The sequence below is a fragment of the Pelodiscus sinensis genome, chromosome 1 (assembly GCF_049634645.1).
Source record: "Pelodiscus sinensis isolate JC-2024 chromosome 1, ASM4963464v1, whole genome shotgun sequence".
Taxonomy (NCBI): domain Eukaryota; kingdom Metazoa; phylum Chordata; order Testudines; family Trionychidae; genus Pelodiscus; species Pelodiscus sinensis.
The window spans coordinates 36900621-36928160 of NC_134711.1; the positions used below are offsets into that span (position 1 = coordinate 36900621).

General features: G+C 46.1%; 1 protein-coding gene across 4 annotated transcripts in view; it reads left to right on the forward strand.

Moving 5' to 3' along the window:
• The window catches only part of MOV10L1 (Mov10 like RNA helicase 1), a 108238-nt gene that overhangs the window by 73596 nt on the left and 7102 nt on the right, over positions 1-27540 (forward strand). For all 4 annotated transcript variants that reach the window (XM_075927999.1, XM_075928007.1, XM_075928014.1 and 1 more), the window contains 9 exons: positions 685-800; positions 1990-2095; positions 3197-3375; positions 3830-3976; positions 8024-8145; positions 15654-15753; positions 16443-16607; positions 20114-20287; positions 20590-20739. In XM_075927999.1, coding sequence (XP_075784114.1) covers positions 685-800; positions 1990-2095; positions 3197-3375; positions 3830-3976; positions 8024-8145; positions 15654-15753; positions 16443-16607; positions 20114-20287; positions 20590-20739 — 1259 coding nt within the window. The remainder of the gene's footprint in view (positions 1-684; positions 801-1989; positions 2096-3196; positions 3376-3829; positions 3977-8023; positions 8146-15653; positions 15754-16442; positions 16608-20113; positions 20288-20589; positions 20740-27540) is intronic.

A 27540-nucleotide genomic window follows, 5' to 3' on the forward strand; every position in this document is an offset into this window, starting at 1 on the left:
ATCTCTCTTCCTATAGCACCCATTTCCAACTCCTAATTTTTGTTGCCTTTTTCTCAACCTTTTCCAATGCCAGTATATCTTTTTTGAGATGAGGCAACCACATCTGCGCACACTACTCAAGATGTGGGTGTACCGTAGATTTATAGAGAGGCAATAAGATATTCTGTCTTAGTCTCGCTCTTTTTTTTTTAAATGATTCCTAACATTGTTTGCTTTTTTGACTGCTGCTGCACACCGAATGGTTGTTTTCAGAAAACTGTCGACAATGACTCCAAAATCTCTCTCGAGTAGTAATAGATAATTTAGTCTCCATCATTTTGTATGTATAGTTGGGATTATTTTTTCAATGTGCATTATTTTGCACTTACCAATGTTAAAATTAATTTGCTATTTTGCTGCCCAATCACCTAGTTTTGTGAGATCCTTTTGAAGCTCTATGTAGTCTATATTTGGGATATACATTTTAAGTTGGGCCTCTGTTATGGTGTCTTTGAAAAGTTTTCATTCAGCTTACAGGGATTTTACTTTTGGCACTGTACCTTTTCAATTTCTGTTTAACCAATATTAATTATAACATTGACAGTGAGTATCTTAATATGTATATATTAGTCTAGCCATGTGAAATGCCTTTTTAGAATTTTTCTCTTTTTCTCTCCCCCCCCCCCCCCCCCCCGAAATCCAAAGTGTTATTTCCAAATACTCTGGTTTTACAATCGCCACAAGTTGTCAAGACTTGGAATAACATAGAATGGTATACCATTGCTGATGGCCATGAACAGTATGCCAAGAAGGAAGTCACGGTAAATTTACTATACATTTATTTTTTTACAACTGTACACTCAAATGATAAGTTTGCTACTGCAAATATAGTCTTAGATAGAACCAGCACAATAGTGATGCATTGTTATATCTGTTGTATTTATTATGTCTTCCTTCTGGTGGTGAAGTTCTTGTTTCACAGTTGAATGCTTTGAGTGGGTTAACACAGTGTTTGTCAATCAGTGGTGCGAGTACCTTTAAGGGTACTCAAGAGAAGTCTGGGGGGTACATCAACACAACTGATATTTGGAGAAAACTGAGTTTGTTTTAAGTTTTACAGCACTTTATTATTTTTGTACTTTTTACATCCAAAAATTTCATCACCTGCCCAGCTACGATTAAGTTGTTTAAACAAATGTGTTGCAATGGTAGAAAAAAATATTGTGTGTCTGTAAACTGTAGATACTGGGGTAATTAATTTTTTTGTGTGTGAAAAGTGGGTACTTTAAAAAAAAAAATTGAGAAACACTGGGTTAACATATGGTCCATGATTTTGGACATATAGGTACTCCTTTCTGAAAGTGAAGTTGCTTATAAAACTGAGCCTGGGTTACCAAATTTGCTTTAAACTGTTTTTCATAAGTACCTTTATTTTTAAATAGATAATGGGCAGCAAATCATACTGCGTATAGCAACAAATGAAAATCCTTATTGCAAGGCATAATTATGCTTCCTGATGTGACTTATCCACCCTCCTTGTGACTCCTGATTAAATACATAATAAAAATGTGGATATTTCCTTTAAAAATAGCCAAAAATGTACATATTGGCAGCTCTTCTAGGGAAAAAGCAAAAAGCCAAAGGTAACTTTTGAAAACTCATCCAGATCTGCAGAACATCTGTGGAAGTAGCAACTGTGTTTCAAGATGAAAGTGTCATGAGTAACTTTTTTTTCTTTCATTCAAGTAAAAGGAGTCAGTGTGAGGGTTATTTGAGGTTTTTCTTTTTTCTCCTCCCTTCTCCTGTCACCCCATCTTTTTCAGTTCATGTAAAGTTAAGAGGAAGCACTCAACATTTTCAGTCTTAAAATCATTACAAAGAGAAAATAGTTACTCTAAAATTAACTTAAGATGAGCTTACCTTTGATATTTGTGTGTGTGTGTGTGTGTGTGTGTGTGTGTGTGTGTGTGTGTGTGTGTGTGTGTGTGTGTGTGTGTGTGTTCTTTTCAGAAAAAGAAAATGCAGAATGAGCAAACAAAATTCATGGTTCCAAAGGAGAGAAACGTAGTGGCTGTTCCTCATATGATGAGTGTTGCCACACAGACAAGTAAACTGAGTATGTGTTAGTGCTTTTTTTCCATCTTGCACTGATGTTTTGGATTTTAAAGTTGCACTGGTAGACTAGTTTGGGAGATGATGCATATGTTGTGGTTTTAAAAGGTGGGAGTACAGAATGTGGTATATTGAGGATGTTCTAGGGGACTGAAGAAAACTGGCCTAACGTATGTCCTAGGCAACATCATGGGAAAAGCTGTTAAGGAACACAGTCAAGAACTAAAGAATTTTAATTAATGCAAATCAGGATAGTTTTTATAAAAAATAGTTCTTATCAAACACATTCAATATATTTTTGATGCGATTATAAGGCTTGTTGATAAAGGTAACTGAACACGAGATACTTGGACTTGTCTAAGGCACTTGACTTACACTCACATGCAATTCTGGCTTCTTTTTTTTTTTTTTTTTTTTTAAATAATGAGTTCTATACAAAGTGAGTGTAGGGCTGAAATGTGGTCTTCAGTCCAGTCCCATTTGTGACAGACCAGAGATGTTGCTGGGTTCAGCAGAGCAATGTTACAATCGACATCTCTGTGAACTCCTATCCACCTTTGCGAATACTGCTTGGAGTCATGACGATGAATGCACTTGAGCAGCCGCTTGAGGAAGAAAAGATAATTACCTGTTTGCATAACTGGTGTTCTTCTAGATGTATTGCTCATGTCCTTTCAACATCCCCACCCTCCTTTCTCACTGTCAATTTCTGGCAAGAGGGAACAAAGTGTGGGGAGCTAACAGCACCCCTTATACTGCACCATGAGGGCACCACTCCAGAGGCACCAAACCCAGTTCCCTACAGGTGGTATTACTGAGGGAAAAACTTGTGCATATAGTGAGCACACACGCCTAAGTTGAATGGGCCTGAGGTACACATCTCGAAGAACACCAGTTATGGAAACAAGTAACTGTCTTTTTTTTCTATTTTAATTATTGTTATTGTACTTGGAAATGGGAAATTAGAGTTGTCCATTAGATGTTTATCTATCTCTGTCTTTTAAAAATACTATAATATCTAGATCACATTATTTTGGTGAGATTTTTGAATTAATAATTATAAAAATCTTTGTGTATTTGTAATACTTATCTGTTTTGAGTATAGTCAATGGAGACATGACACCTAACCAAAGAGGCTGTGAATTTTTCAATCCTGTGCTGAATAAGTATCAGAAATTAGCAGTGAAGAGGATACTTAGTGGTGAATGTCGCCCAGCTCCGTATGTTCTCTTTGGACCACCGGGAACTGGGAAAACTGTAACAATAATAGAAACTATCTTACAGGTAAGTCAACAAAACAGTAATCATCTGGAATTGATATATATGCTTACAATCATTTTAAAATTATTTTTAGTTTTGTGTCATCACTTACAGGAATTTTCAGTTTAACTTTTGCTATGTGAAAATAAATCCAAGAGAAGATCTCTATACAAGTTTGTGTTCATAAATCTTTTAACAACATATATTCAGTTTACTAATTCAATGTTTGTTTAAAGCTTGTTTGATAGTATTTGTCTGCTGCTTAAAGCACATACCCTGCATTCATTTTTTTCATTTGATGATTATGAATTTGCTCAAGATTTGACCGAATAGCAATATGACAAATTTAGAAACATTCATAGTTGTATTCTAAATAATCCTGAATCATGTTAAATATTTGAAATACATGCTTGCTTTATTTGTGGTCATTGTAGTTTTTCCACATGTTTTTAAAAACTGCACTTTTTTTAAAATGCAGGTACATTACACTTTACCAGATAGTCGAATTTTGGTCTGTGCACCATCCAACAGTGCAACGGATTTAATTTGCTTACGACTGCATGATACTAATCTTCTAAAACCAGGAGCTATGGTCAGAGTGAATGCTAGCTGCAGATGTGAAGAGGTAAATTTTGTAACCACTTTTAATTAAAATAGTATATACTTTTAATCTTCAAATGTTACTTCTGGGACTTTTTTCTTCTGGTTGTTAGGCTCACTGACGAAAATAATACGTACATTTTTGGGGTTAAAATAAATGACTAGATAATCAGTTGGGGAAAATGTTAATTGTGGTGAACAGTTTGCTAGAATTGGAGTCTATACTTAATCTCATTGTCATGTTTTTATTCTTCAAGTAGGCCATTTATGTCTACAGGACTACGTCACACTGTAAAATACTACTCACGTGTGAAAAAGGTGATAGAATCAGCTACATAAAACCTAGCTGTGGGTATTCTGCTAATCAACTAAGCAGCATTTGAATCTCTCCTTAGTGGCTGCACAAGTGCACAGCTTACAGGGATCACTGGTTCCCACAGTGCAACCTAGACTGTGGAACTACTGAGCTTTCTATTCCACCAACCTGGGTAGCCCTCTTGTACTGTGAGGCTATTGTTACACTTGCACACCAGATGTTTGTGGTTTAAGTGCAGATGCTGGGTTATATGAATGCTTTCCAGCCACTGATAAATCAACAATAGAGATGCTCCAACCAGTTCCCCAGTCTTCCTGCTCCCCAGAACTGAACTGTCTTGCCTTGTTAGAAGCCTGATTAGTGTTAATTTCATTACCCGATTCATCCCTTCCTTTGAGGAGAGGACATGTGCACTAGCCTTTCAAAACTGAGCTGAGATTTCCCAAGCACTTCAGGTTTTAAAAAAGCATGCTGTTAGATAAATTATAAAACAGACTTATTAGCTACAGAAAGATCTTAATAACTACAGAAAGATCTTAAATGAATAGAAGTAGCAAGTTTAGAGAGCAAAGTTGGATACTTAAAAAAATGCAGTCTGAGGTCTACAAACTAAACAAGGTTTTGAATCAAGCAGTATCTCACCTTAGCACATGGTACAAGCAGGTAACAGATCTCAGTATGTAGTCTGGGACTCTTTCAGCCTGGGATCACCCTCCTCAGTTACAAGTATTTATCCCCCTCTCTATGTTTCTCCCAGGTGTTGAATTGGGAGGGGGAGGAGTAAATGATGTCACTTTTCATTTTTCACAGTTTCTGATCAAGCAGTTTCCATCTACACATTCTTTCTGAGAAGTCTTCATTTATATACAAGTTCCTGGAGTAGTGGATTCTTCCCTTGATAATCCATTGTACCTGGGAAGTTTGTTGTGGTTGTACCTAACTTCAGAACATGCCTCTGTGGCACAGCATGTCTAGTGCAGGATTGTCCATGAGGTCATGCCAAAGAGCCCCAGACAATTTGTGGGCCCCTGAAGGAGCGCTAGAACTCTGGGCTTGCCTTCTATTCCTCCACTGCCTCTTCCTAGGGGCCCTCTGTCTTGATGCTCCTCTTCCCCCTGAGGCCCTGGCCAAGCTGGAAATGGAACCTGTGGTAGGATGAGCATATACCCCACTACTTTCCACCCTATGTGGAGCTGATCTGGGCCCTTGTCCCTGGCTCAGTACAGAGCTGGCCCAAGCAAGTCACCCATGTCTCACACCAGCCTGATCTGGGCAGGTGGGAGACATGGGTGACTTGCTTGGGCCAGCTCTGTACTGAGCCAGGGACAAGCCCCACTTCTCAACTCCTCTCTTTCTCCCCTCCCCCCCACCTCCCTTGGCAAAACTGGTTGGTAAGAGCAAATAGGGCAAATGCCTAGGTTGGGGCATGTAGAAAGTCCACATGTTCATTGTGTCCAGGGACCTAATAAATCTTAGTCTTCCTCTGTGTGTGTCACAGTAGCGTACATATCTATTCTATTTTAATAATCTCATAGATTGCATTGAGAACCCAAGAGCATCCATGCCAGAATAGACTAATCTGTAGTAGTTGGGTAGCCTGGTTTGAGTTGTCTTACAGTGAATGCCTAAAATCCTGAATCTTGCTATGCCCTAAAACAGAACAAAGATGACAAAGGTTGTCGTTGCTTGTGAATAATAATGCTCCTAATGTTTTTTTCCTCTATTAATTCTTTTTTAATTTTAATAAGTTTATTTGGACAAATACATGCAGCAGGAATTTCACTGGTCAATTATGTATTGCATTTTAACACTTTTTGTTGTTGTTATTGACTTGGTTATGTGTGGCTTGTTTTGTCCTTTTTAGTTAGCTTCCTTTTCTGTTTGCTTTTTTTGTTTTTGTTTTTTAATGCTCTAACCCCTATATTCATGTGTTACAGAGCAATTGATTTTTCTTCGGTGGCAGTCATTATTTTATGTACATCTCCTCTTAGGACTTTACCCCTCTATGTTGACATGTGCCCTTTGAGTGTATTATTTCTGAAGGGAACTAAACATATTAAGCATTGGTCCTCATAGACTAGGGGTGGGGAACCTTTTTTGCGTCAGGGATGCTGACCCCCAGAAAAATCATTCGGGGGGCCGCACACAAGTGAGAAGCCAAAAAAAAAACCTCAAACCAAAAAAACCTTCACTGATGTGGCCCCTGACAGAGAATGAGAGAGACATTCCCCTCACACACTAGATCCTAGGAGGGTCCAGTTGTGTAGATTTTGTGTGCTCCGGCACCATGGTGGAGAGGGGGAAGTCTGGAGCACAAGTGCAGGTTCCCCAATGCTGGTAGGGCCCTGAGCCTTGGGAGCCGGATTCATCCCCTGGGTTTTAGGTTCCCTACCCCTGTCATAGACCCTGCAGCTACGCATAAAAGGTTCCCTACTGTGCTCTAATGTAGTGCTCACTAGAGAACCTCGAGTGCATAACAAGAACGGTCTACACCAGGGGCAGGCAAGATAGAGCCCACAGGCCAAATCCAGCCCACCAAGCTGCTGGATACAGTCCGCAGGTTTCCCCACCAGCACCATCAGGCACAGAGCAACCCAATGACACTTTATGCAGCTAGCTGCTCCCTCTGGCTCTCTACCCTGGGCACTGGGGGAGTGGGAGGGAGAGGCTTCACATGTTGCCCCCATCCCCAGCACAATCTTGCCAATAGAAGCTGAGAGGTTATACTGGGGGCAGGGACCACACGAACAAACGAACCCACTCACCCCCTGGCACCTGGAGCAGAGAGCCACAGGGAACAACCAGCTGTTTTGAGCAGCCTGGGACAGCAAGAGGCAGGGAACCTGCCTCAGGATCCTGGAGGGCTGCTGGCTGGAAGTGATCTAGGTAAGCACCTCCTGTCCAGAGGCTGCCTCTGGCACCCCAGTCGGTCCCTCCCTGCAACTCCCTGCCCTAGGTCACAACTCCTTCCCAGACCCTACACTCTTCCCACAGGCCAGAATCGTTTCCTGCACCCATACTCCTTCCCAGACCCTGCACCCCAAGCTTCTTCCCCAGATCACAGCCCCCTCCTTCACCCAAACTCCCTCTCAGACCCCTCACCCCCTCTAGCACCCCAGTCCCCTAACCCGAGCTCCCTCTTGCACCCAATTTCCATCCTAGACCCCATACTCTTTCCATACAAAAGTACAGCCCTTTCCAAAATCTTGGAGTGGCCCCCCATCAAACATTATTGCCCACCCCAGTCTACACAGATCAATTAATGCACTACAATTGCATTCCCCAAAGAGCACTTTACACCACTATGTTGACAAATCTTTGCATTTGGACTTAATTAGTTTGGAAAAAATAGTTACAAAGGGCTATTTACTGGCTATCAACACAGACCTTTTTTGCCATTTTAATTAGTGTTATGTGCTGATTGTATATATGTTTTTAAATTTGATCTTCTAAAACTAAGAATAAAGAAAATACAGTCTTTTATATTTTGTAGTAAAGATATTTTTTATATTTTGTGATGAAATGCTTTATTATGGACTCCTGGTTTGGGCAAACGCAAGAAAAACCTCAAAATGCATTGCTGGGAGCAGGAAATACTCAAAGTACAGCTTCTAAAATAAAATCTTATCGAAATATTTTCTTCAGTTTTAAATATTTAGAACTTCAAACTAGACTCTAGAATTTGCACATAATGAGCTTGGTGTGTGGTAGCTTTATAAGAAATACATGTAGTAAATAAGTGTCTTGTGTTTGCAGGCAATCAGTGATACGATAAAACTATACTGCAAAGATGGTGAAGACATTTGGAAAGCATCACGGTTCAGGATAATAATTACCACATGTAGCAGCGCAGGAATGTTTTATCAAATAGGAATAAGGTACTGTGGATGCATAGGTCATTAATACATTTGGAACCTTGAGATTGTGACATTTTGGGGTACAGGTTAAATCTCCCTGGTCTGGCACCCTTGGGACCTAACCGGTCCTGGATGAGGGATTTTGCCAGACCAGGGAAAGTCACTTCTAACTCCCCTTCTTCTGCCCCCCAACCATGGTCTCGCTTCCAGCCACCTCTTCTCTCCCCCCCGCCCCTCCAGCTTCCCCCTATCGCCAGTCACTCAGGGTACGTCTACACTACAACGTTAACTCGAACTAACTTAGTTCGAATTAGTTAATTCGAACTAAGCTAATTCGAACTAACGGATCCAGACTAAATAACTAGTTCGAATTAGCGTCTTGCTAATTCGAACTAGCATGTCCACATTAAGTGGACCCTGAACCAGGCTTAAGGATGGCCGGAAGCAGTGCCGGCAGGGCATCAGAGGAGGACTTAGAGCGTGGAGATGCTGTCTCAGGCTAGCCGAGGGCTGTGCTTAAAGGGTCCCGACCCCCACCCCAGACAGACAGTTCTCAGGGGTGTCCCGCTTGCAAAGCAGTCCTGGCTTGGATTGCCCGGAGTACCCACACTGGGCACATCACAGCACTTGGCCATCAAACCGGCTGCACTTGCCGCAGGCTGCCATCTGGGGAGAGGGGGCAATTGGGGGGCTGCAGGAGAGCTTCCACCCCCAGAAGCCCACAGAGCCAGCCCAGTCCTCCCCATCGGGGGCGCGTACCCCATTCCTCCCTCACCTCCTTCCACTTACCCTTCCCTAGCCCCTCTTCTTGATGTACAAAATAAAGGACAATTGTGTTCAAAAATGGAATCTGTCTTTATTGAACAAAACTGGGGGAGACTGGGAAAAGGAGGTGGGAGAGGGGAAGAGAGACTGGGAGAGGGGAGGGCAACTAAAATGATCAGGGGTTGGGAACAGGTCCCATATGAAGAGAGGCTAAAGAGACTGGGACTTTTCAGCTTAGAAAAGAGGAGACGGAGGGGGGACAGGATAGAGGTCTCTAAAAGCAGGAGTTGGGTGAAGAGGGTGCATACAGAAAAGTTCTTCATTAGTTCCCATAAAGAAGGACTAGAGGACACCAAAGGAAAGGAATGGGTAGCAGGCTTCAAACTAGTAACAGAAAGTCCTTCTTCACAAAGCAAAGAGTCAACCTGTGGAACTCCTTGCTGCAGGAGGCTGTGAAGGCTAGAACTAGAACAGAGGTTAAAGGGAAGTGAGATCAAGTCATGGAGGTTGGGTCCATGGAGTGCTGTTAGCCAGGGGGTAGGAGTGGTGTCCCTGCCCAAGGTTTGTGGAAGGCTGGAGAGGGATGGCACTAGACAAATGGCTTGGTCACTGTCTTCGGTCCATCCCCTCCAGGGTCCCTAGGGTTGGCCGCTGTCGGCAGACGGGCTACTGGGCTAGATGGACCTTTGGTCTGACCCAGGACGGCCATTGTAAGCTCAGGGTCAGGGGTCTCAGTGGGCCACCTTGATTTTCATGCACACCTGCTCCTGGGTGGCCAGGCTGGCAGCTCTCCTGCCCTAGCCCAGGCGGGTGCCCGCCTCTTGCGGTCCCGGGCAAGCTCCCGGGAGCCGCCAGCCTGGTCCCGGGAAGAGGGGGAGGGCTGGGTGGCATCGGGTGGGTGGCTCGAGCCGTGCCAGGTGCAGGGTCTGCTGGCTGGGTGCTGGCAGGCTTGCACCTGGCACGGGCACCGTAGCCAGCCCATGCCCCTTTAAGGGGTCCGGGGCCAGGAGGGGGGCAGACGAGTTTCCCTGGTGTTGGCCAGAGTGGCCACCAGGGAAACCTGGGGAGGGCTAGCCCTCCCCAGAGTTCGAATTAAGGGGCTACACACCCCTTAATTCGAACTAGCTAGTTTGAACTAGGCTTAATCCTCGTAAAATGAGGTTTTCCTAGTTCAAACTAAGCGCTCCGCTAGTTCGAATTAAATTTGAACTAGCGGAGCACTAGTGTAGCGCCTATTAAAGTTAGTTCGAACTAACTTTGTAGTGTAGACATACCCTCAGAGCAGGGTTCTTGGCCCCACTGTGGTGAGGGGAATGTGGCGGCCCCACTGCTGCAAGCACAGCCCTGCTGCTGGGCTCCCAGCCACACGGAGTAGAGGGGCGGGCTGCCCCTTTGGGGCTCAGTTGTGCTACCAGGCAGCAGCCCTGCTTGGACTTCAGCCTCACTGGGCAGCCCCGCTGTCTCCCAGCCTCACCAGGCAGCTCTGCCAAATAGCAGTGCGGCTGCCTAGCTCTGGGGCAGTCCTGTTGCCTCCTAGTCCCACCATGCTGCTATGCCTCTGGGTGACAGCGGGGCTGCCGAACTCCAGGTTGTCCTGCTGGATGGCCCTGCTGCTGGGTTCCCAGCCCCACCACCAGGCAACCTCCTGGTCTTGCTGGGTAATTTTGCTGCCAGGTATCAGCCCTGCTGACAGGCTCCAGCCCTACTGGGCAGCCTAGATGCCTCCTGTTCCTCCTCCCCCCCCAGTGTTGCCACCAAGAGGCAGCCCCGCTACTGGGCTCCAGCCCAATGAACAGCCCTGTTGCTTCATACCTTCCAGCCAGGAGGAAGCCCTGCTGCTGGAATCCCAGTTTCACTGCCAAAGGGCAGCCCTGCTACTGGGCTCTGGCCCCGCTGCAGGGCTCCCAGCCACCAGCCCTCCATGGGACTCTTACCCTGGGACAGATAAGTTGCTCTCAGTTGCTGAACCAGAGAGTCCTGGTTAAGAGAGTTTTAACCTGTACTCTGTAAAATAGTTTCAGCTGTTTAAATAGAGCAACTGGTAACATGTAGTATTATTAAAAGAATGCATTCCCAGCTAAGCTTATAGCTAGGGCTCAACAAATGCGCTCACCTATGGCGAGTAGATTTTTTTCCAGCTGGCGAGTGTAGGGGCGGACTGGCCCGGTGGGCCGTTGTGACGGGCTGGCCGAAGCCCACACTATGGGCAGCGTGGCCCCATCCAATCCGCCGGCTGGCAGAGGAGCACAGTGCCGCTGGGAAGGGGGAAGTGCAGCGATTCTTCCCACCAGGCTGCCTGCGTGCAGCTCTGGCGCGAGGAGGCAGGGCGGGACGCCAGGGCACTGGTGTGACCTGGCCCTGCTGATTCTAAAGAGCCACAGCAGCTCGGCTCTGGCCACTTGTCCTTGGGAGCTGGCTGTGGCGCACGGCACAGCCAGGGCCCGCCCCGCCAGCTCCAGTCCTGCCACAACTCCAGCCCCCCTTTCTCTGCACGCCACCTGTTCCCCGCGCCACTCCTGCACCCCGGACTACCTTCTCTCCCTCTTCCCTGTGACCCTTTGGCTCTACGCCGCCCTTACACCCTGCTCCCTGCCCCCCCAGCTCTGTGCTGCCTGTTCCCTGCACTGCCCCTAGACCCCGATCCCTCTGCCCCTCCCGTTCCTCCATCGCACCCTGCTACCCCTGATCCCTGCATCCCTCTGGCTCTGTGCCTCCTGTTCCCTGCACCACCTCCGTACTCCCTGCACCCTGCTCCCCTTGTGGGTCGGGAGTGAAGGGTGCTTGCCCATAGGGAGGGGCTGGACAGGGCAGGGAAGAGGATGCTGTGACCCAGCAGCAAGTGGAAGGAGGAGTTCACTTGAAGCTCCTTTGCCTTTATGGAAAAAAAGAATGAAAATGCTATTTGCTATTTATAGGGCTAAAATGCCGGGACAAAAAAGAAAACAAAAAATTGCAAAATACAAACGTGTAAAAGACAACAACAAAGGAAGAGGGCAAAAATGTTTTGCTTGGGGCAGCAAAAAACCTAGAGCTGGCCCTTGGGGAGGGGAAAGGGTAAGCTGGGCTGGGATGTGGGGAGGGGAGGGGAGGAGAAAATTATGGGGAAGGGGCTTGTGCTGAGGGGAGGAGGTCAGGAGAAGAAGAAGAAGAAAAAGGGGAAGGCACCAAGGGACGGGTGCAAGAGAGACAAATGCCAGGGGGCCAAGTGCAGACAATGAGGAAAAGGCCAGGAGGGGAGGTGTCAGTGGGAGGGGGGACAGGTTGATGCTGGGAGAGGAGAAGGTAAGGGCACTGGGGGCTAGAGGGGGAGGGGGAAGTGCTGGGAGAAGGCTTGAAAGAAGGGGTGGGCATGAGGAAGGCGGGGATGGAGCAAGGCATCTGTGAGGGCACGGGCATGAGGGGAGCGGGGTCAGAGGGTGGTGAGGGGGTGGCTATCAGGGGAAAAGAGAGCAAAGGGGGCAGGGGCAGTGAGGGAAGGGGAGGCACCAGAAGGTTGCAGGTGCCAGGGGATTCTGGGGGTGAAGCAGAAGGGCAGACACCTGCAGGGGAGGGACCAGCACCAGAGGAGAGAGGCAGGGAAGGTGTGTAGAGGGAGGTTTTAGGAGAGGGGATGAGGAGGGGTAGCTCACCCAATTAGCATGGGGCTACTGGAGGAGTGGGCAAAGGGCGGAAAGAAGGGCTGGCGGAGGGGGGCAGAACTCAGGAAGGCTAAGGGCAGGAGTCAGGACAGCAGAGGGTGTGGGGTTGGGGGGCAGCAGGTACCAGGGGAGCTGATGGAGCAAGGGGAGGAAACATGGCAGCAGAGAGAAAAGGTAGAGGTTTATAAGGTATTTATTAATAACCTGTGATATTTATTAATAACGTATTAGTAATTACGGTTCTTATTCTTCTTAGGAACATGCCCCTTCCCCATAATTTTCTCCTCTCCTCCCCTCCCCTTCCCGCATCCCAGCCCAGTCCACCCTTTCCCTTTTTGTCTGGCGAGTAGGGTTTTCCATAATTTGTCGACCCCTGCTTATAGCTATATTAAATTTTAGTCCTTTCAGCATAGTTAAACTTTAGAATTACCTAAAATGACCTTTTTTTTTCCAAAATGTGTAATGTAAAGATCACTATCCCTTCAAAGTAAGGAAACTGGCTCAAATGTGTTTTCCTCAGCTGCCAGGGGATCACTGCTGTAATGTTTATTGCCAAGGACTGTCTGTACTTGAAAGCATTTTAGGAGTTAATATTGTAGGGCATGCTACTCTTGGGAGAAGTGCTGAGTTGTTTTTAGTTTGCTGCTGCTAAAGCACTTAGCTGCCTTGTAACAATATGTACCTCTATTTATCTTTCAAAAGGTAGAAAGGAAAGGTAGAAGGGAGACCAGCATAATTGAATTAATGGATTTCAGGAAGGCAGATTTTGATAAGCTCAGAGAACTTGTAGGTAAGGTCCCATGGGAAGCAAGACTGAAGGGAAAAACAACTGAGGAGAGTTGGAAGTATTTCAAAGGGACGTTGTTAAGGGCCCAAAAGCAAACAATTCCGCTGTGTAGGAAAGATAGAAAATATGGCAAAAGACCAGCTTGGCTGAACAAGGAGATCTTGCATGATCTCAAAATAAAAAAGGAGTCATATAAAAAATGGAAACTAGGACAACTAACAAAGGATGAATATAGGCAAGCAACACGGGAATGCAGGGGCAAGATTAGAAAGGCAAAGGCACAAAATGAGATCAAACTAGCTACAGGCATAAAGGGAAACAAGAAGACCTTTTATAAATACATTAAAAGGAAGAAGAAGACCAAGGACAGGGTAGGCCCACTGCTTAGTGAGGAGGGAGAAGCAGTAACAGGGAACTTGGAAATGGCGGAGATGCTCAATGACTTCTTTGTTTCGGTCTTCACCGAGAAGTCTGGAGGTGTGCCTAACGTAGTGAATACAAGCAGAGAGAGGGTAAGTTTAGAAGATAGGATACACAAAGAACAAGTTAAAAATCACTTCGGAAAGTTAGATGTCAGCAAGTCACCAGGTCCTGATGAAATGCATCCCAGGATACTCAAGGAGCTGATAGAGGAGGTATCTGAGCCTTTAGCTATGATCTTTGAAAAATCATGGCAGACAGGGGAGATTCCAGAAGACTGGAAAAGGGCAAATATTGTGCCAATCTATAAAAAGGGGAATAAGAACAACCCAGGAAACTACAGACCGGTCAGTTTAACGTCTGTCCCAGGGAAGATAATGGAGCAGGTAATTATTACTTTCCAAGTGTTTGCATATGATTTCCTTAAAGTGATAGGGAATAGCCAGCATGGGTTTGTGAAGAACAAGTCATGCCAAACTAATCTGATAGCTTTCTTTGATAAGATAACGAGCCTTGTGGATAAGGGAGAAGCGGTGGATGTCATATACCTAGACTTTAGTAAGGCATTTGATACGGTCTCGCATGATATTCTTATTGATAAACTAGGCAAATATAACTTAGATAGGGCCACAATAAGGTGGGTGCATAATTGGCTGGATAACCGTAGTCAGAGAGTTGTTGTTAACGGTGCTAAATCCTGCTGGAAAGGGATAACAAGTGGAGTTCCGCAAGGGTCTGTTTTGGGACCCATACTGTCCAATATCTTCATCAATGATGTAGATATTGGCATAGAGAGTACTCTTATTAAGTTTGCAGATGATACCAAACTCTGGGTGGGGTTTCAACTTCTTTGGAGGATAGGGACATAATTCAAAATGACCTTAGCAAGTTAGAGAAATGGTCAGAGGTAAACAGGATGAGGTTTAATAAAGAGAAATGCAAAGTGCTCCTCTTAGGAAGGAACAATCAGTTCCATACATACAAGATGGGAAGCGACTGTCTAGGAAGGAGCATGGCGGAGAGGGATCTAGGGGTCATAGTGGACCACAAGTTGAATATGAGTCAACAGTGTGATGCTGTTGCAAAAAAAGCAAATATGATTCTAGGTTGTATCAACAGGTGTGTTGTAAGCAAAACTCGTGAAGTCATTCTGCCGCTCTACTCTGCACTAGTTAGGCCTCAGCTGGAGTACTGTGTCCAGTTCTGGGCGCCACATTTCAAGAAAGATGTGGAGAAATTGGAAAAGGTACAGAGAAGAGCGACAAGAATGATTAAAGGTTTAGAGAACATGACCTATGAAGCCAGGCTTCATGAACTGGGCTTGTTTAGTTTGGAAAAAAGAAGATTAAGGGGGGACATGACAGCGGTTTTCAAATATCTAAAAGGGTGTCACAAGGAGGAAGGAGAAAATTTGTTCCTCTTGGTTTCTGAGGACAGGACAAGGAGTAATGGGCTTAAAGTGCAGCAGGGGAGGTTTAGATTGGACATTAGGAAAAAATTCCTAACTGTCAGGGTGGTCAAATATTGGAATAAATTGCCAAGGGAGGTGGTGGAATCTCCCTCTCTGGAGATATTTAAGAACAGGTTGGATAGACATCTGTCAGGGATGGTGTAGACGGAGCTTGGTCCTGCCTTGAGGGCGGGGGGCTGGACTCGATGACCCCTTGAGGTCCCTTCCAGTCCTATTATTCTATGAAAATGTGTGGTCATAGATGAGGATTAAGTTCACTACATTTTTGCTTTCTCCAGAGTAATATTTTAAAGCTTTCTTGTCTTGAAATATCTTTCATGTTCAAGATATCACTGCATATAGCTCACAGACTTGATTCTTGTAATTATTTGCTGAGGTCAACCACAGGGTGGCAGAATATACTAACCCTAAATCACCTGTCAAACTTTTTGTTTTCTTTTTATTCTAGGCTTGGGCATTTCACACACATATTTGTGGATGAAGCAGGGCAGGCGAGTGAACCAGAATGCTTGATTCCACTTGGCTTGATTTCGGAAATTAATGGGCAGGTATGAATGGTTTTTTTTAAAAAGTTTTAGGGTCGCTTTCTTCACTTCCTGTAGAAACTAGGGATGTTAGATGTCTGCTACTCCTAAGTAGTAGTTCTGCGGACTTTTCTTTTGAGAAACAATATTGTAGACATTCTAACAACAATTGATGCTTTTTACCTTTTTTTTTTAAGTATTCATCTAGCTTTGTGTGAGTATTGTGAAAGTAGAAAGAATTATACTGTAAGAAAAAGATGAATTGTGCTGTAATAATTGAATAAGTTAAAGGAATTCTGTTTGTCTTTTTAAGAGGAAGAAGAAAAGTATGTTAATGTTGATTGTAGGTATGCAGATCAAGGTGCTAGCCAATTTGGGCCTGAGTTTAACAGGAAAAGGAACATTAAGTGTTAGACAGGAAGCAATTCCAGATAATCAGGGAGATATAGCCAGGAGATTGCTGTGTGCTTAATATTGAAATGAAGATACTTAACCACACTAATAATGTGAAGTTTTGCCACACCCTTTGATCTTGTTAACTTGGCCTTTTGACTGTATAAAATCAAGGGGTTTGAACCTTGTATGGTACTCACATTTTCTCCATGCATTTTAGCAAAGCTTTGCTGAAATAAACAGAGCAGTCTGCCAAATCTGTGAGTCCTGTCTGACTTTGACAGTATTAATACAGAAGAGGTTTTTTACTGTTTCTGCAGGTAGTCCTAGCTGGTGATCCAATGCAGCTAGGACCAGTAATAAAGTCTAGACTTGCAGTGGCTTATGGATTAAATGTATCCATGCTGGAAAGACTGATGTCACGAACTCTGTATCAGAGAAATGAGAATACTTTTGGTGCTTATGGATCATACAATCCTTTGTTGGTAAGTTAAGCTTCAGTTTTCTTCTTCTTTAAAAATGTGATCTGACCTCAGAAGAAAACAAGTGGATGGTGGTGGGAGGTTTCACCTGTCTTCTTGCTTTCTGATGTATAAAGAAAGGAATACCAAGTTTGGTCTTCTGGAGTTTTGTTGAAAGACTTAAAGATTTCAAATGTGTATTGTGAATTTTCTTCTATCATATTTATTAGATGTAACAACTCCCTCAAAGATGGCTTTTCCCCCTCAACTATGTTTAGAGAGTAGAGTAATCTAAATGTTAGACAAAAAAACAAAATGCTTATCATTGACTTAAAATGCTATCCCTTTTCCATTATCCACCTTTCAGGGCTTATCTGAGGCCTTGTGTACGTTGGCACATTTTTGTTACGAAAAACTGCCTTTTGGCAACAAAACAGTGAGAGCATTTACACTATAGTGCAACTTTTGCAGGAAAAACACTCAGTTTTGCCAGCAAAAAACTTCCAGCCCTGCAAGAGACTTTTGTCTTTTCCCCTGCGTTACTTGCTGACAAAGAGACTCTGTGGACTCTGTTTGTCTTTTCAAGAGAACTGGCTTCTACCAGTATCCAACAATGCCTGCCCTAATGGCTGCGCTCAGTGTTTTGTGATCTCTGCTCCTCTGCAGGCATGTGCCCCTCCCCTTTCAAAGATCTGGGAAGTATCTGACAGCAGAGTGAGCTACTCCATTTGGGGAACAAACAAAGAGAAAATCATTGGAATGTTCCCATTCTGCCCTGCTAGAAACACAGAAGTCAGGGAAGGTGAATGGCAGCACGCAAAGCCGCTTGTTCCCCGGTGCACTGTATCCAGCTCATGAGGCTCTGGGCTTCATAGAATCATAGGGCTGGAAGAGACCACAGAAGGCTGAGTCCAGAACCCCTGCCCAAAGCAGGACCAATCTCAACTTAAATCATCCCAGTGAGGGCTTTGTCAAGGCGAGACTTAAAAACCTCTAGGGATGGAGATTCCACCACCTCCCTAGGTAACCCATTCCAGTGCTTCACCACCCTGCTAGTGACACAGTTTTTCCTAATATCCAACCTAGACCTCCCTCACGGTAACTTGAGATCATTGCTCCTTGTTTTGCCATCCATCACTACTGAGAACAGCCTCTCTTCATCCTCTTTGGAACCTCCCTTCAGGAAGTTGAAGGCTGCTATCAAATCCCCCCTCACTCTTCTCTTCTTCAGACTAAATAAGCCCAGATCCCTCAGCCTCTCTTCATAGGTCATGTGCTCCAGTCCCCTGATCATTTTGGTTGCCCTCTGCTGGACCCTCTCCAATGTGTTCACATCGTTTCTGTAGTGAGGGGTGGGCAGAATTGGACACAATATTCCAGATGTAGCATCACCAGTACCTAGTAAAAGGGTAGCCTATACTGGTGCTCCAACCTCGTGGAGGTGGGGGGGGGGGTGGAGGTGGAGTGTCAGTATGGGCTCCTTACTATAGTTGGTGGGGGCTGGATTTTGAGCTGCAGCCCACCTACAAGGTTGCCACAGACCACTTGTGGCCCACAGACCACACTTCAATAACCCGTGCCTTACTTTTTACTCTGACCTTTCTATAGGCAAGTGGTTCTTGGCGTGAGTGATAGGATGATGGAGTTGTCTGCATTGATTTGATACAGGAGGTTATGGGGAGGACTTAGGATGCATGATTAGAAACTCTGTTTTAGCCATGTTCAATTTGAGCTGGCTACTACACATTTACCTTGAGCTGTCAGAGTAGAGATGTTAAATTTAATCAACAGAATTTCCACTGACTAGTCCATTAGTCGATAAGAGAGGGTGCTGCAGTGGGGTTATGTTCCACAGCACGGGGGACCTGGTATGAGCTGAGACAGCTTATTCCAGGCTCACACTGGATCCCCAACCCGCTGTGCTTCTGCCTTTTAAATGTATTAAATGTATATTTAAAAAACAGAGGCCCAGCATTTGAAACTAGGCATGAGCCGGGAATTAGCTGATTCCCGGTTTGTGCCCAGTTTCTGCTGTCCCTCTGCCTCCCCGGCCCCCTGCACAGACTGTTCTGGGTAGAACCGGCTTGTAAGCCGGCAACTCTCAGCACAGGCTTCTGTAACCCCCCCCCCCTTGCTGTCTCTGATAGAGACAGTATGGTGGGGAGCAAAAGTGACTAGTCAACTATCCGATGAGCATAAGCTTATCGGATAGTTGACTAGTTGCTTACACCCCTAACAAAAAGAGGTTGATATTTTAGTAAGGATAGAAGGAAACAAATCTGGAGTAGACGCAATCATCTGTGAGTTTTTGTAGAGTTGGTAGCTGAGTTTGTCTATGGATGAGATTACTCAGAGGTAAGTGTAGAAGAAGAAAAGGAAACTAAGGGCAGAGCCCTGTAGAATCTCCACAGGAAGTTGGAAGGAGAATGATTGGATTCCTGAAGAACACACTGAATCCCATAATTAGAAGTAGGAGGAGGACCAAGAGAAGAGGGTCACAAAAGACAAGGGAAGATAATATTTGAAGAGTTTGTAGATAATGTCATATAGGACTGACGGGCCAAAGGGCATGAAGATGGAGTATTGGTTCTGAGCTTTAGGAAGAGATCATAGAATTATAGGATTGAAAGAAACCTTGAGGTCATTAAGTCTAATCTGCTAAAAGCAGAAACAATCCCAACTAAATCCCAGCCAGAGCTTTGTCAAGCCAGAGCTTAAAAATCTCTAGGTATCAAGATTACACCATCTCTCTAGGTAACCCATTCCAGTGCTTCACTACCCTCATAGTGAAATAGTTGTTCCTAATATCCAACCTAGACCTCCCCCACTGCAACTTGAGACCATTGCTCCTCATTCTGTCATCTGTCACCACTGAGAACAGCCTCTCTCCATCCTCTTTGGAACCCCCCTTCAGATAGTTGAGGGATTCCATCAAATCCCCTCTTGCTCTTCTCTTCTGTAGACTTAAATGAGTCCCAAATCCCTCAGTCTCTCCTCACAAGTCATGTGCTCCAGTCCCCTAATCATTTTTGTTGCCCTCTTCTTACTTTCTGTAATGGGGGTCCCAGAATTGGATGTAGTACTCTTGATATCGCCTCACCAGATCATTAGCGACTTTACAGGAGTGGTTTCAGTGGTGTACAAGAGGCATACATTGGATTGGAAAAGGGTCTAGAAGTAGAGGAACTCCAGACAGCAACTGTATATAGTACATTCAACAAACCTGGAGATGAAAGGGAGATGGTGTGGTTGTTGTAGGAGCAAATGCAGTTAAGAGGTGGGAGGGGGGTTTAAGTACATTTGTACTGTCAGGGCATAGTCATATGTGAGGGAAAGGGGTTATGGAAAAGAGGGGTGAGAGTGGATGTGAAGGAAATCAGAGGATAGGATGAGGTCAGGGCAAGTGAAAGGGCTAGAGGAAGAGAGCAGATGACAAACTTCTCTGGATTGGGAGAAAGTGTCAGGAGTTACAGAATGTAATGGTATGTGTGCAGTTTCATTTAATCGATTTTGAGTTTTCTCCCTCACAGGTTACAAAGCTCTTGAAGAATTACAGATCACACTCTACACTGCTTGCTTTGCCATCTAAACTGTTTTATCATAAAGAGCTGGAAGCTTGTGCAGATGCTTCAGTAGTATCTTCTTTGTTGAGTTGGGAAAAATTACCCAGGAAGGGGTTTCCATTAATTTTTCATGGAATGAGGGTATGTAAAATATTCTTACTAAAATGAAGTTTGAGAGTTAAGGTAGTTCTGCTAGTTGGGAGGCTCTTTTCTAGTAATAAAATTTCATGTGCTTGAAATGCATTAATTGAAGAAAGGATTGTTTTGTTCTTTTCCTCAATCTAGATCCAGACCATGTAGATACATTTAATCGTATGAGCCAACACAGCTGTATACATTGACTCCTTTCCAAACTAACTTCTAAGTATTAAGATAATCAGTGGATGTTTATCACTAAATTTATAACTCTTAGTATCTGATCTTTATTTTCTCTATTAATGAAGGGCACTGAAACACGTGAAGGACACAACCCCTCTTGGTTTAATCCTACGGAAGCAGTTCAAGTAATGCGTTATTGTTGCCTTCTCACAAAACATGTTGACAATGCAGTATCCGTGACTGATATTGGGGTCATTACACCATATCGTAAACAGGTCTGTTTCCTATTCTTATAATGCATAAGTTTCAGTATTTAAATTTGTATTTATTCAAGTGCTTGCTCATGTCCATTCAGTGTAGGTATGTGTGCTCAATTTTTCCCTCAAATATCCGTAGGGGTCCCAGCATCCCCTGCAGTAGCATATATATGCTGCACTACAGAGAGAGCACTGCCTGGCCCCTTCCTCCTCATTTCCTTCTCACTGCCAGTGATAGTGCTTGGAACTGTAGTGCTACAACCCTTGCTGTTGCTTTCTTATTGTTAATACTTGTTTTCCTTTGTAAATAGTTCCTTCCTAAGTAGTAATTGTTAGTAGTAGTTACCAATGATAGTCATTTCCCTTAGGGACATGGACCCCAGATGGGGTATGCCCTGGTCTCCTGACTTTAAGGCATGTATTCGTTGTTGCATTCCTGTGCCCATCAGTGATTCCATGTTTGTGGTGCTTAGGAGATGCCCTCATTAGTGAAAGTGCCAGATTTGTACATTTTTCCAGTCACGAACCAAGGAAAACAGAGGGATCTGCTTAAAGGCTCTTCTCACGGAGTTGGCCTTAGCCCCAAAAGCTCAGTGCTTGGATTAGACTCTGCACCGAGCACCAATGCCTTGGCGCATAGCACACCTCCAGTGCCTTTGGGCATTTGGCACCAGTCCTCCTCCTTGGCCCTCGCCAAAAGGGTTAATAAAGCCCACGTAAAGACAAGCCCAAGCAGGAAGGTGACGACTACTCAGATCGTGCATCCATCAAGGCCCCAACCCTAGATGGAGGAAGATGTAATCCACCTTACTCCCAAAAGCCTACTTCAGACAGCAGTGAGTGTGTATTCATATGCCATCAACTCTGGAGGCTTTCCAGGACTTATCCAAGCCCGTGCTGCTGGCGCTGCCATAGAACAGTCGTTCTCAACCACCAGGCCTTGGACTGGTCTCTGGCCATGAACTTCTGGTTACTGCACCTTGGCACACTTCCAGGCCACGCCCATGCCATGTAGACACCCACTGTCCCTGCCAGTTCTGCTCCTGGGCTGCAAGACAACACCGAACCCCGCAGGCTTCCCCGCCCCGAACAGTGCTGGCTCCTCCAGGCTGCAAGCAGTGCTGAAGGCAGCCCAAGGCAGCACTGTGCCTAGGGCAGAGCCCGTTGGCATCTGGCTCCTCTCTGCCCTCCCCTCCCCCCCCCCCCCCCCACACATACCACATGGAAGGAAACGGTGCATGTGGGGCCAGGTTCCCGATGGTGCAGAAGGGAGGTGCCGCTGTCCATGTGGGGGTGGAGGAGGTATTTGCCCCTGAGTCACCCCGGGCTGGGCAGGAGGGGAAGTTTGGACACTGGCTGGTGGGGAGTAAGGAACAGAGCAGCAGTCAGGAGGAGCTTTGCTCGCTCGCCCCCTCCCCACAACTTCAGGGTGCTGATGGCAACAAGTGGGCCAGGAACATGGCTTGAGCAGCACGTGCTTCCTGCATAGGCCGGGAGCACCCTCGTGTGATAGCTGATGCACAAGCTGCAGCATTGCACAGGTAGTCAGTGTGTCCAGGAGGCAAGCGGGAGGGGAACAAGGTATCGAGGCCTAACCTGTTTGGGGCCAGCAAGGCCTCCCCCACACCCAGAAATGCTCATGGGTCTGTGAGCACCCTGGAGAAAGCAGCTTGCAGGCTTGCCCTCGCCCTTTTGGCAGCTTCTCCGGAAGCTGCAGGAAGCTGTGATGGGCTGACTGAGGGGAATCTGCTGGGCCCAGAGCTGTCCCACCCTTACAGGAACCCCAGGAGGAGTTTTGGCAGACAGTAAATTTCCTGTCAAACGTGTCATTCGGGGGCCACTCAAACCTGTCACAAATGCTTGAGTGAATTTGGAGAATAGTTTCAGCTTGGAAACAGACCAATCAACCCTGAAAACACAAATGTTCAGCCATGTTACAATGATTCGGTTTTGCAATTTTGATGTCTTGTTTTCAGTCAGTGTCTTCTATAGATATCTGCAAACTTGATCCATTACAACATGTATGCGTACAGATGCAGTGTAAAATAACACCTGACCTCTTAAAATTAAATACAGTAATGAATATGTAAATGATATGTTACTGGTTCTCCAGAAGTTTATCAATGGGTTTACTGGTCCACAGTATAAAAAAGATTGGGAACCACTGCCATAGAGGAAAGCCTTCACTTGTTCCTCCCTGGTCCCTGAGCAGACAGCACTCCCGATCCAGGGGCCGTCACGTCAAAGTTTGCCCATGCAGACAGAGGTCACCCACATCCTTGCATGGACCACAGGTCGTGTGACAAGGCTGAGCGTCTCAAGTTGGAGTTCGCCAGCAACCAGGCATAGAACTTTTGAGGCATGTCCCCCCTCCCATCATTTGCGGCACACCAAGGACTACCATTCCCTGCAGTCCAGCTGTCATTCAAGAGACAGGTAACTCCTGACCTGGTACTGCTGTTTGCCAGCACTGTGCTCCCTGTGATGTGTATCAGCAGAGCACAGGGACTCCTCCAGATCCCCCTGCTCTATATCTCAGCACCAATTAGCCACTGTTTGGCACTGGTTAGCCTCTTCTCTATGGTGCAGGTCATGGAAGCGCTGCCGGTCACCTGGATGCTTGTTCAGACACTCCTCACAGTCACTGAAGTCATCTTCATCCAAGCAGAAAAGAGTGCACACTCACCATCATCACTGGGCAATGTCAGTCCACAAACTGCATGTCTGAGCTCTGCTTCTTCCTGCCAGCCCAAACATTGGTGCCTGTTTTGTTGCCCTTGTCAGTGGTGCTGCAAGTGGGTCTGTACCCTGGCCACAGACCTGCTGGACTTCACAAAGGTGTCATTGCTCCTTGTGCAGCCCTAGATGCTGTGCTTGGTGGCCTGAGCATCAGAGGTGCTCTCTGCCTCCCTCTCTAGTCAGCTCCTGGCACCAGAGATGACCTGGCCTGCCACCCCACATACGGAAGAGGAGTTGGTTGAGCAGCTGCCTGCATCTGAAGAAGACCTGTTGAGGCAGGCATCCCCTGACAGGACCATTATGGCGCCTCCTCCAGTGGTCCCACAGGACGATACCAAGGCTCACCAGGACTTTTTGAAGAGGATGGCTTCCATTTTAAGCCTCCTGGTTGGGAGCTGGAGGAGTCTACCTATACCCTCTTGGAGATGGCCAGGTAGCCCCAGCTAGGGTTGCCCTGCCCTTACAAAATGGGGTCACTAAGATTGCCAAGGCTCTGTAGCAAATGCGTTCCCCTGTGTTTCGAATTTCCAAGAGCAAAACACAAATACTTCATTTCTTCCCAGGGACATGAGTACTTGTATACACACCTGGCCCCCAATTGCCTGATAGTGAGAGGTGTGAACCAACATGAGCATTACGGCCAGCCAACCACAGCCTTTTGGAATAAAGACTCCAAAATGCTTGATCTGTTTGGACATGAACTTTATTCTTCATCCAGCTTTCAACTGCATGTGGTGAACCACTATGATCTGAACAATGTGGGCCGGTGATGTCCATATTCCACTTGGCCAGGGGCGGGCAAAAGCCTCTCAGCAGGCCAGATCTGGCCTTCCATGGGCTTTGCTCCAGCCTGCAAGGCAATTATAGGCCCTGCCAGCAGGGAAGGGGGGGGGGCGCGGGGAGAACCCACCTCTGCCCTTCCACCCCCTGTGCTACCACTGGACAAGAGGCAGCACTGGGGCTGAGGCTCCTCAACAGGGCCAGCCCCGAAGGCACCACTAGCATAGGCTGGCCCAGAGGCTAGAGGTGCCACTGCTACAGCGCCTCCGGGCCTGTCCCTGGGCCGTCTGGCTGCGGCAACAGGACCTCCCTCTGGGGCAGCTGGCAAGGGGGCATGAAGCCAGGTAAGGTTCCCCTTATGCCCAGACCCCCTACCTTCACCCCAATCCCATCACTTCCCTCCCATCCAAGACCAGAACTCCCAGCTTGCTCGGACACCCTCTCTTGTCCTTGCACCCTCTCTCCTGACCACACGCTGCACCCTCCCTTATTCCTGCTCCCTCCACCTGACCAGACACCCTACTCCCAGCCTGCTTCTGCACCCCAGCTTCCCCCCTCAGATACTCCACTCCATACTTATACTACTTGCTGGCAGCCCCATCTCAGGCTCTGGGGTAGGGACAAAAATGAGGGGCGCAGCATGCAAGGCGGTCTAGGGAGCAGAGGGTATAGAAAATTCAGGAAGATAGAGGGAATCAGTATCTGAATTGGGTAGTTAAAACAAACCGGTTTGAATCCAAGTCAATTGATAGTGTCCTTTTGTGTAGATTCCTGTCACATATCCCCCTTTTGACCCCTCAAGAACAATTTTTGAGTGGGTCATATCTTATATAATTGTTTCGTAGCTACATATTGGGAGGCAATTTGAACTTGTTGCAATTTAACAAACATTTTCGTCCAGCAACACATACATAGCATTCCAATTAGGCAAATGCAGGACAATACCAACACAATTATCAGTGGATGAAGCATGATCAACAATATACCTTTGGACGTGGGAGACCAGCCTGTAAAAATATCATGATAAGCAGTAACTTCTTTTTCAGCACCAGCGATTTTAATCCTATCCCCACATGTGAATGTATTTGAAGAACTCACTTCCCCACATCCTACAGCAACACGTACCTACGTGGTGCACAATGCCAGATTCAAGCTATATCCTCTACAGTGGTGGCTGGCATCAGTGCATTTGCCCCCAAGACATTCCCTGGATTGGATAGTGACCATCCCAGGGTCCTCAACTTGTTTTTGTGGTGGACCAATCAGGAAAATGTCATGGTAGGTGTTCCATTTCAAACTACCACACATTCAGCCAACCTAGTGTCTGATGCCTTGGACGTAGGCTGGGGCACTCATCACTGCAGCTTGAAGATGCAGGACATATGGTCCTAGGAAAAGACAGCCCTCTGTATAAATGTCAACAAACTCCAGGTGGTGCACAGAACCTGAAGGCAAACTGACTTAGTGAAGTGGACTTGATTCTCTGTATGGGCCACACAGAAGCAGTTTAACATCCCCTTCTCTCTCTTCTCCCCCCCCCCCCCCCCCCAATCCCCGCAGGGCTTCTTGGCAAACCGTTTTTAACCACCATCTCCATCTGAAACATCAAGGCCTGGCACTTGCATCAATCTCAGCCTTTCACCCACCAGTTCAAGCCTTCTCAGTTTTTTCTCATGATTTGACAGTCAGGTTCTTGAAGAGCCTTGAAAGACTCTTTCTGTGGGTTTGAACCCCTCAATAAGATCTTAACATGATCCTTTTTAGACTGATTGGGCGCTTTTTTTTTTTTTTTTTTTTTTTTTGAACCCATGACTTCCTGCACCCTCTTACACCTCTCATTAAAGGTATTTTGAGAGCAATAATGCCTATCTGGATGGTCTCTGAACTCCATGCCTTGACGTCAGTGGTGCCTTATACTGTCTTCACGGACAAGGTGCAGCTCCAGCCTTGCTTCCAAATGTGGTCTCTTCTTTCCACGTGTGTCAGGAAAGCTTCCTCCCAGTCTTCTACCATAAACCACATAAGACCAACAAGGAAAGACATCTCGATGCCTTGGACATCAGGAGAGTGCTTGCCTTTTACCTGGAATGGACTAAACTATCTTTAAAAAAGGGAAGAAGGCGAATCCAGCGTATTAGGGTGCATTAGAAGGAGCCTTGCCAGCAGATCTAGAGAAGTGATTCCCCTTTATTTGGCACCAGTGAGGCCACATCTAGAGTATTATGTCCAGTTCTGGGGCCCCCATTATGGAAAGGATGTGGACGCATTGGAGAGAGTCCAGTGGAGAACAAAAAAAAATGATTAGGGGACTGGAGCTCATGACTTATGAGGAAAGGCTAAGAGATTTGGGCTTATTTCGTCTACAGAAAAGTGAGGGGGGATTTGATAGCAGCCTTCAACTACCTGAAGGGAGGATCAACTACCTGAAGGGAGGATCCAAGGAGGATGGAGAGAAGCTGTTCTCAGTAGTGACAAGTGGCAGAACAAGGAGCAATGGTCTCAAGTTGCAGTGGAGGAGGTCTAGGTTGGATACAGGCAGTCCCCGGGTTACATGGATCCGACTTACATCGGATCCCTACTTACAAACGGGGTGAGGCAACCCCGCACTAGCCGCTTCCCCCCACCACACCAGGGAGACGCAAAGCTAGCGCCCCCCCCCCCCCCCCCCAGCAGACCAAAGAGACGCGGAGCGGCTTTTCTCAGCAGACAGCTCAGCTTGAGAATAAAGGACTGAGGGAAGTGAGGTGTTGGAGAATAAAACTGAGCTCTGGAGAAATGTTTCGCTAGAGTTTCCCCTACAATATGTACCAGTTCCGACTTACATACAAATTCAACTTAAGAACAAACCTACAGTCCCTATCTTGTACGTAACCCAGGGACTGCCTGTATTTGGAAAAACTGTTCTACTAGGAGGGAGGAAGCGAGTAGTCGAATACTCAACTTCAGTTCCAGTAAGAACTGAAACTGTGTAAGACAATCCTCTTCTTTACTCAGCTCCTATTCTGTTCCCTACTCATGTCCTGCCCTGCAGCAAGGATGTGAACAAATTGGACAGAGCCCAGCGAAAATGATTTGGGGGCTGGGGCACATGACCTATAAGGAGAGGCTGAAGGATTTGGGCTTATTTAGTCTACAGAAGAGAAGAGTGAGGGGGCATTTGATAGCAGTCTGAAGGGGGAGATGGAGAGGCTGTTCTCAGTGGTGGCAGAAGGAAGAGCAATGGTCTCAAGTTGCAGTGGGGGAGGTCTCGTTGGATATCAGAGAAATAGTTTTTCCTAGGAGGGTGGTGAAGCACTTGGA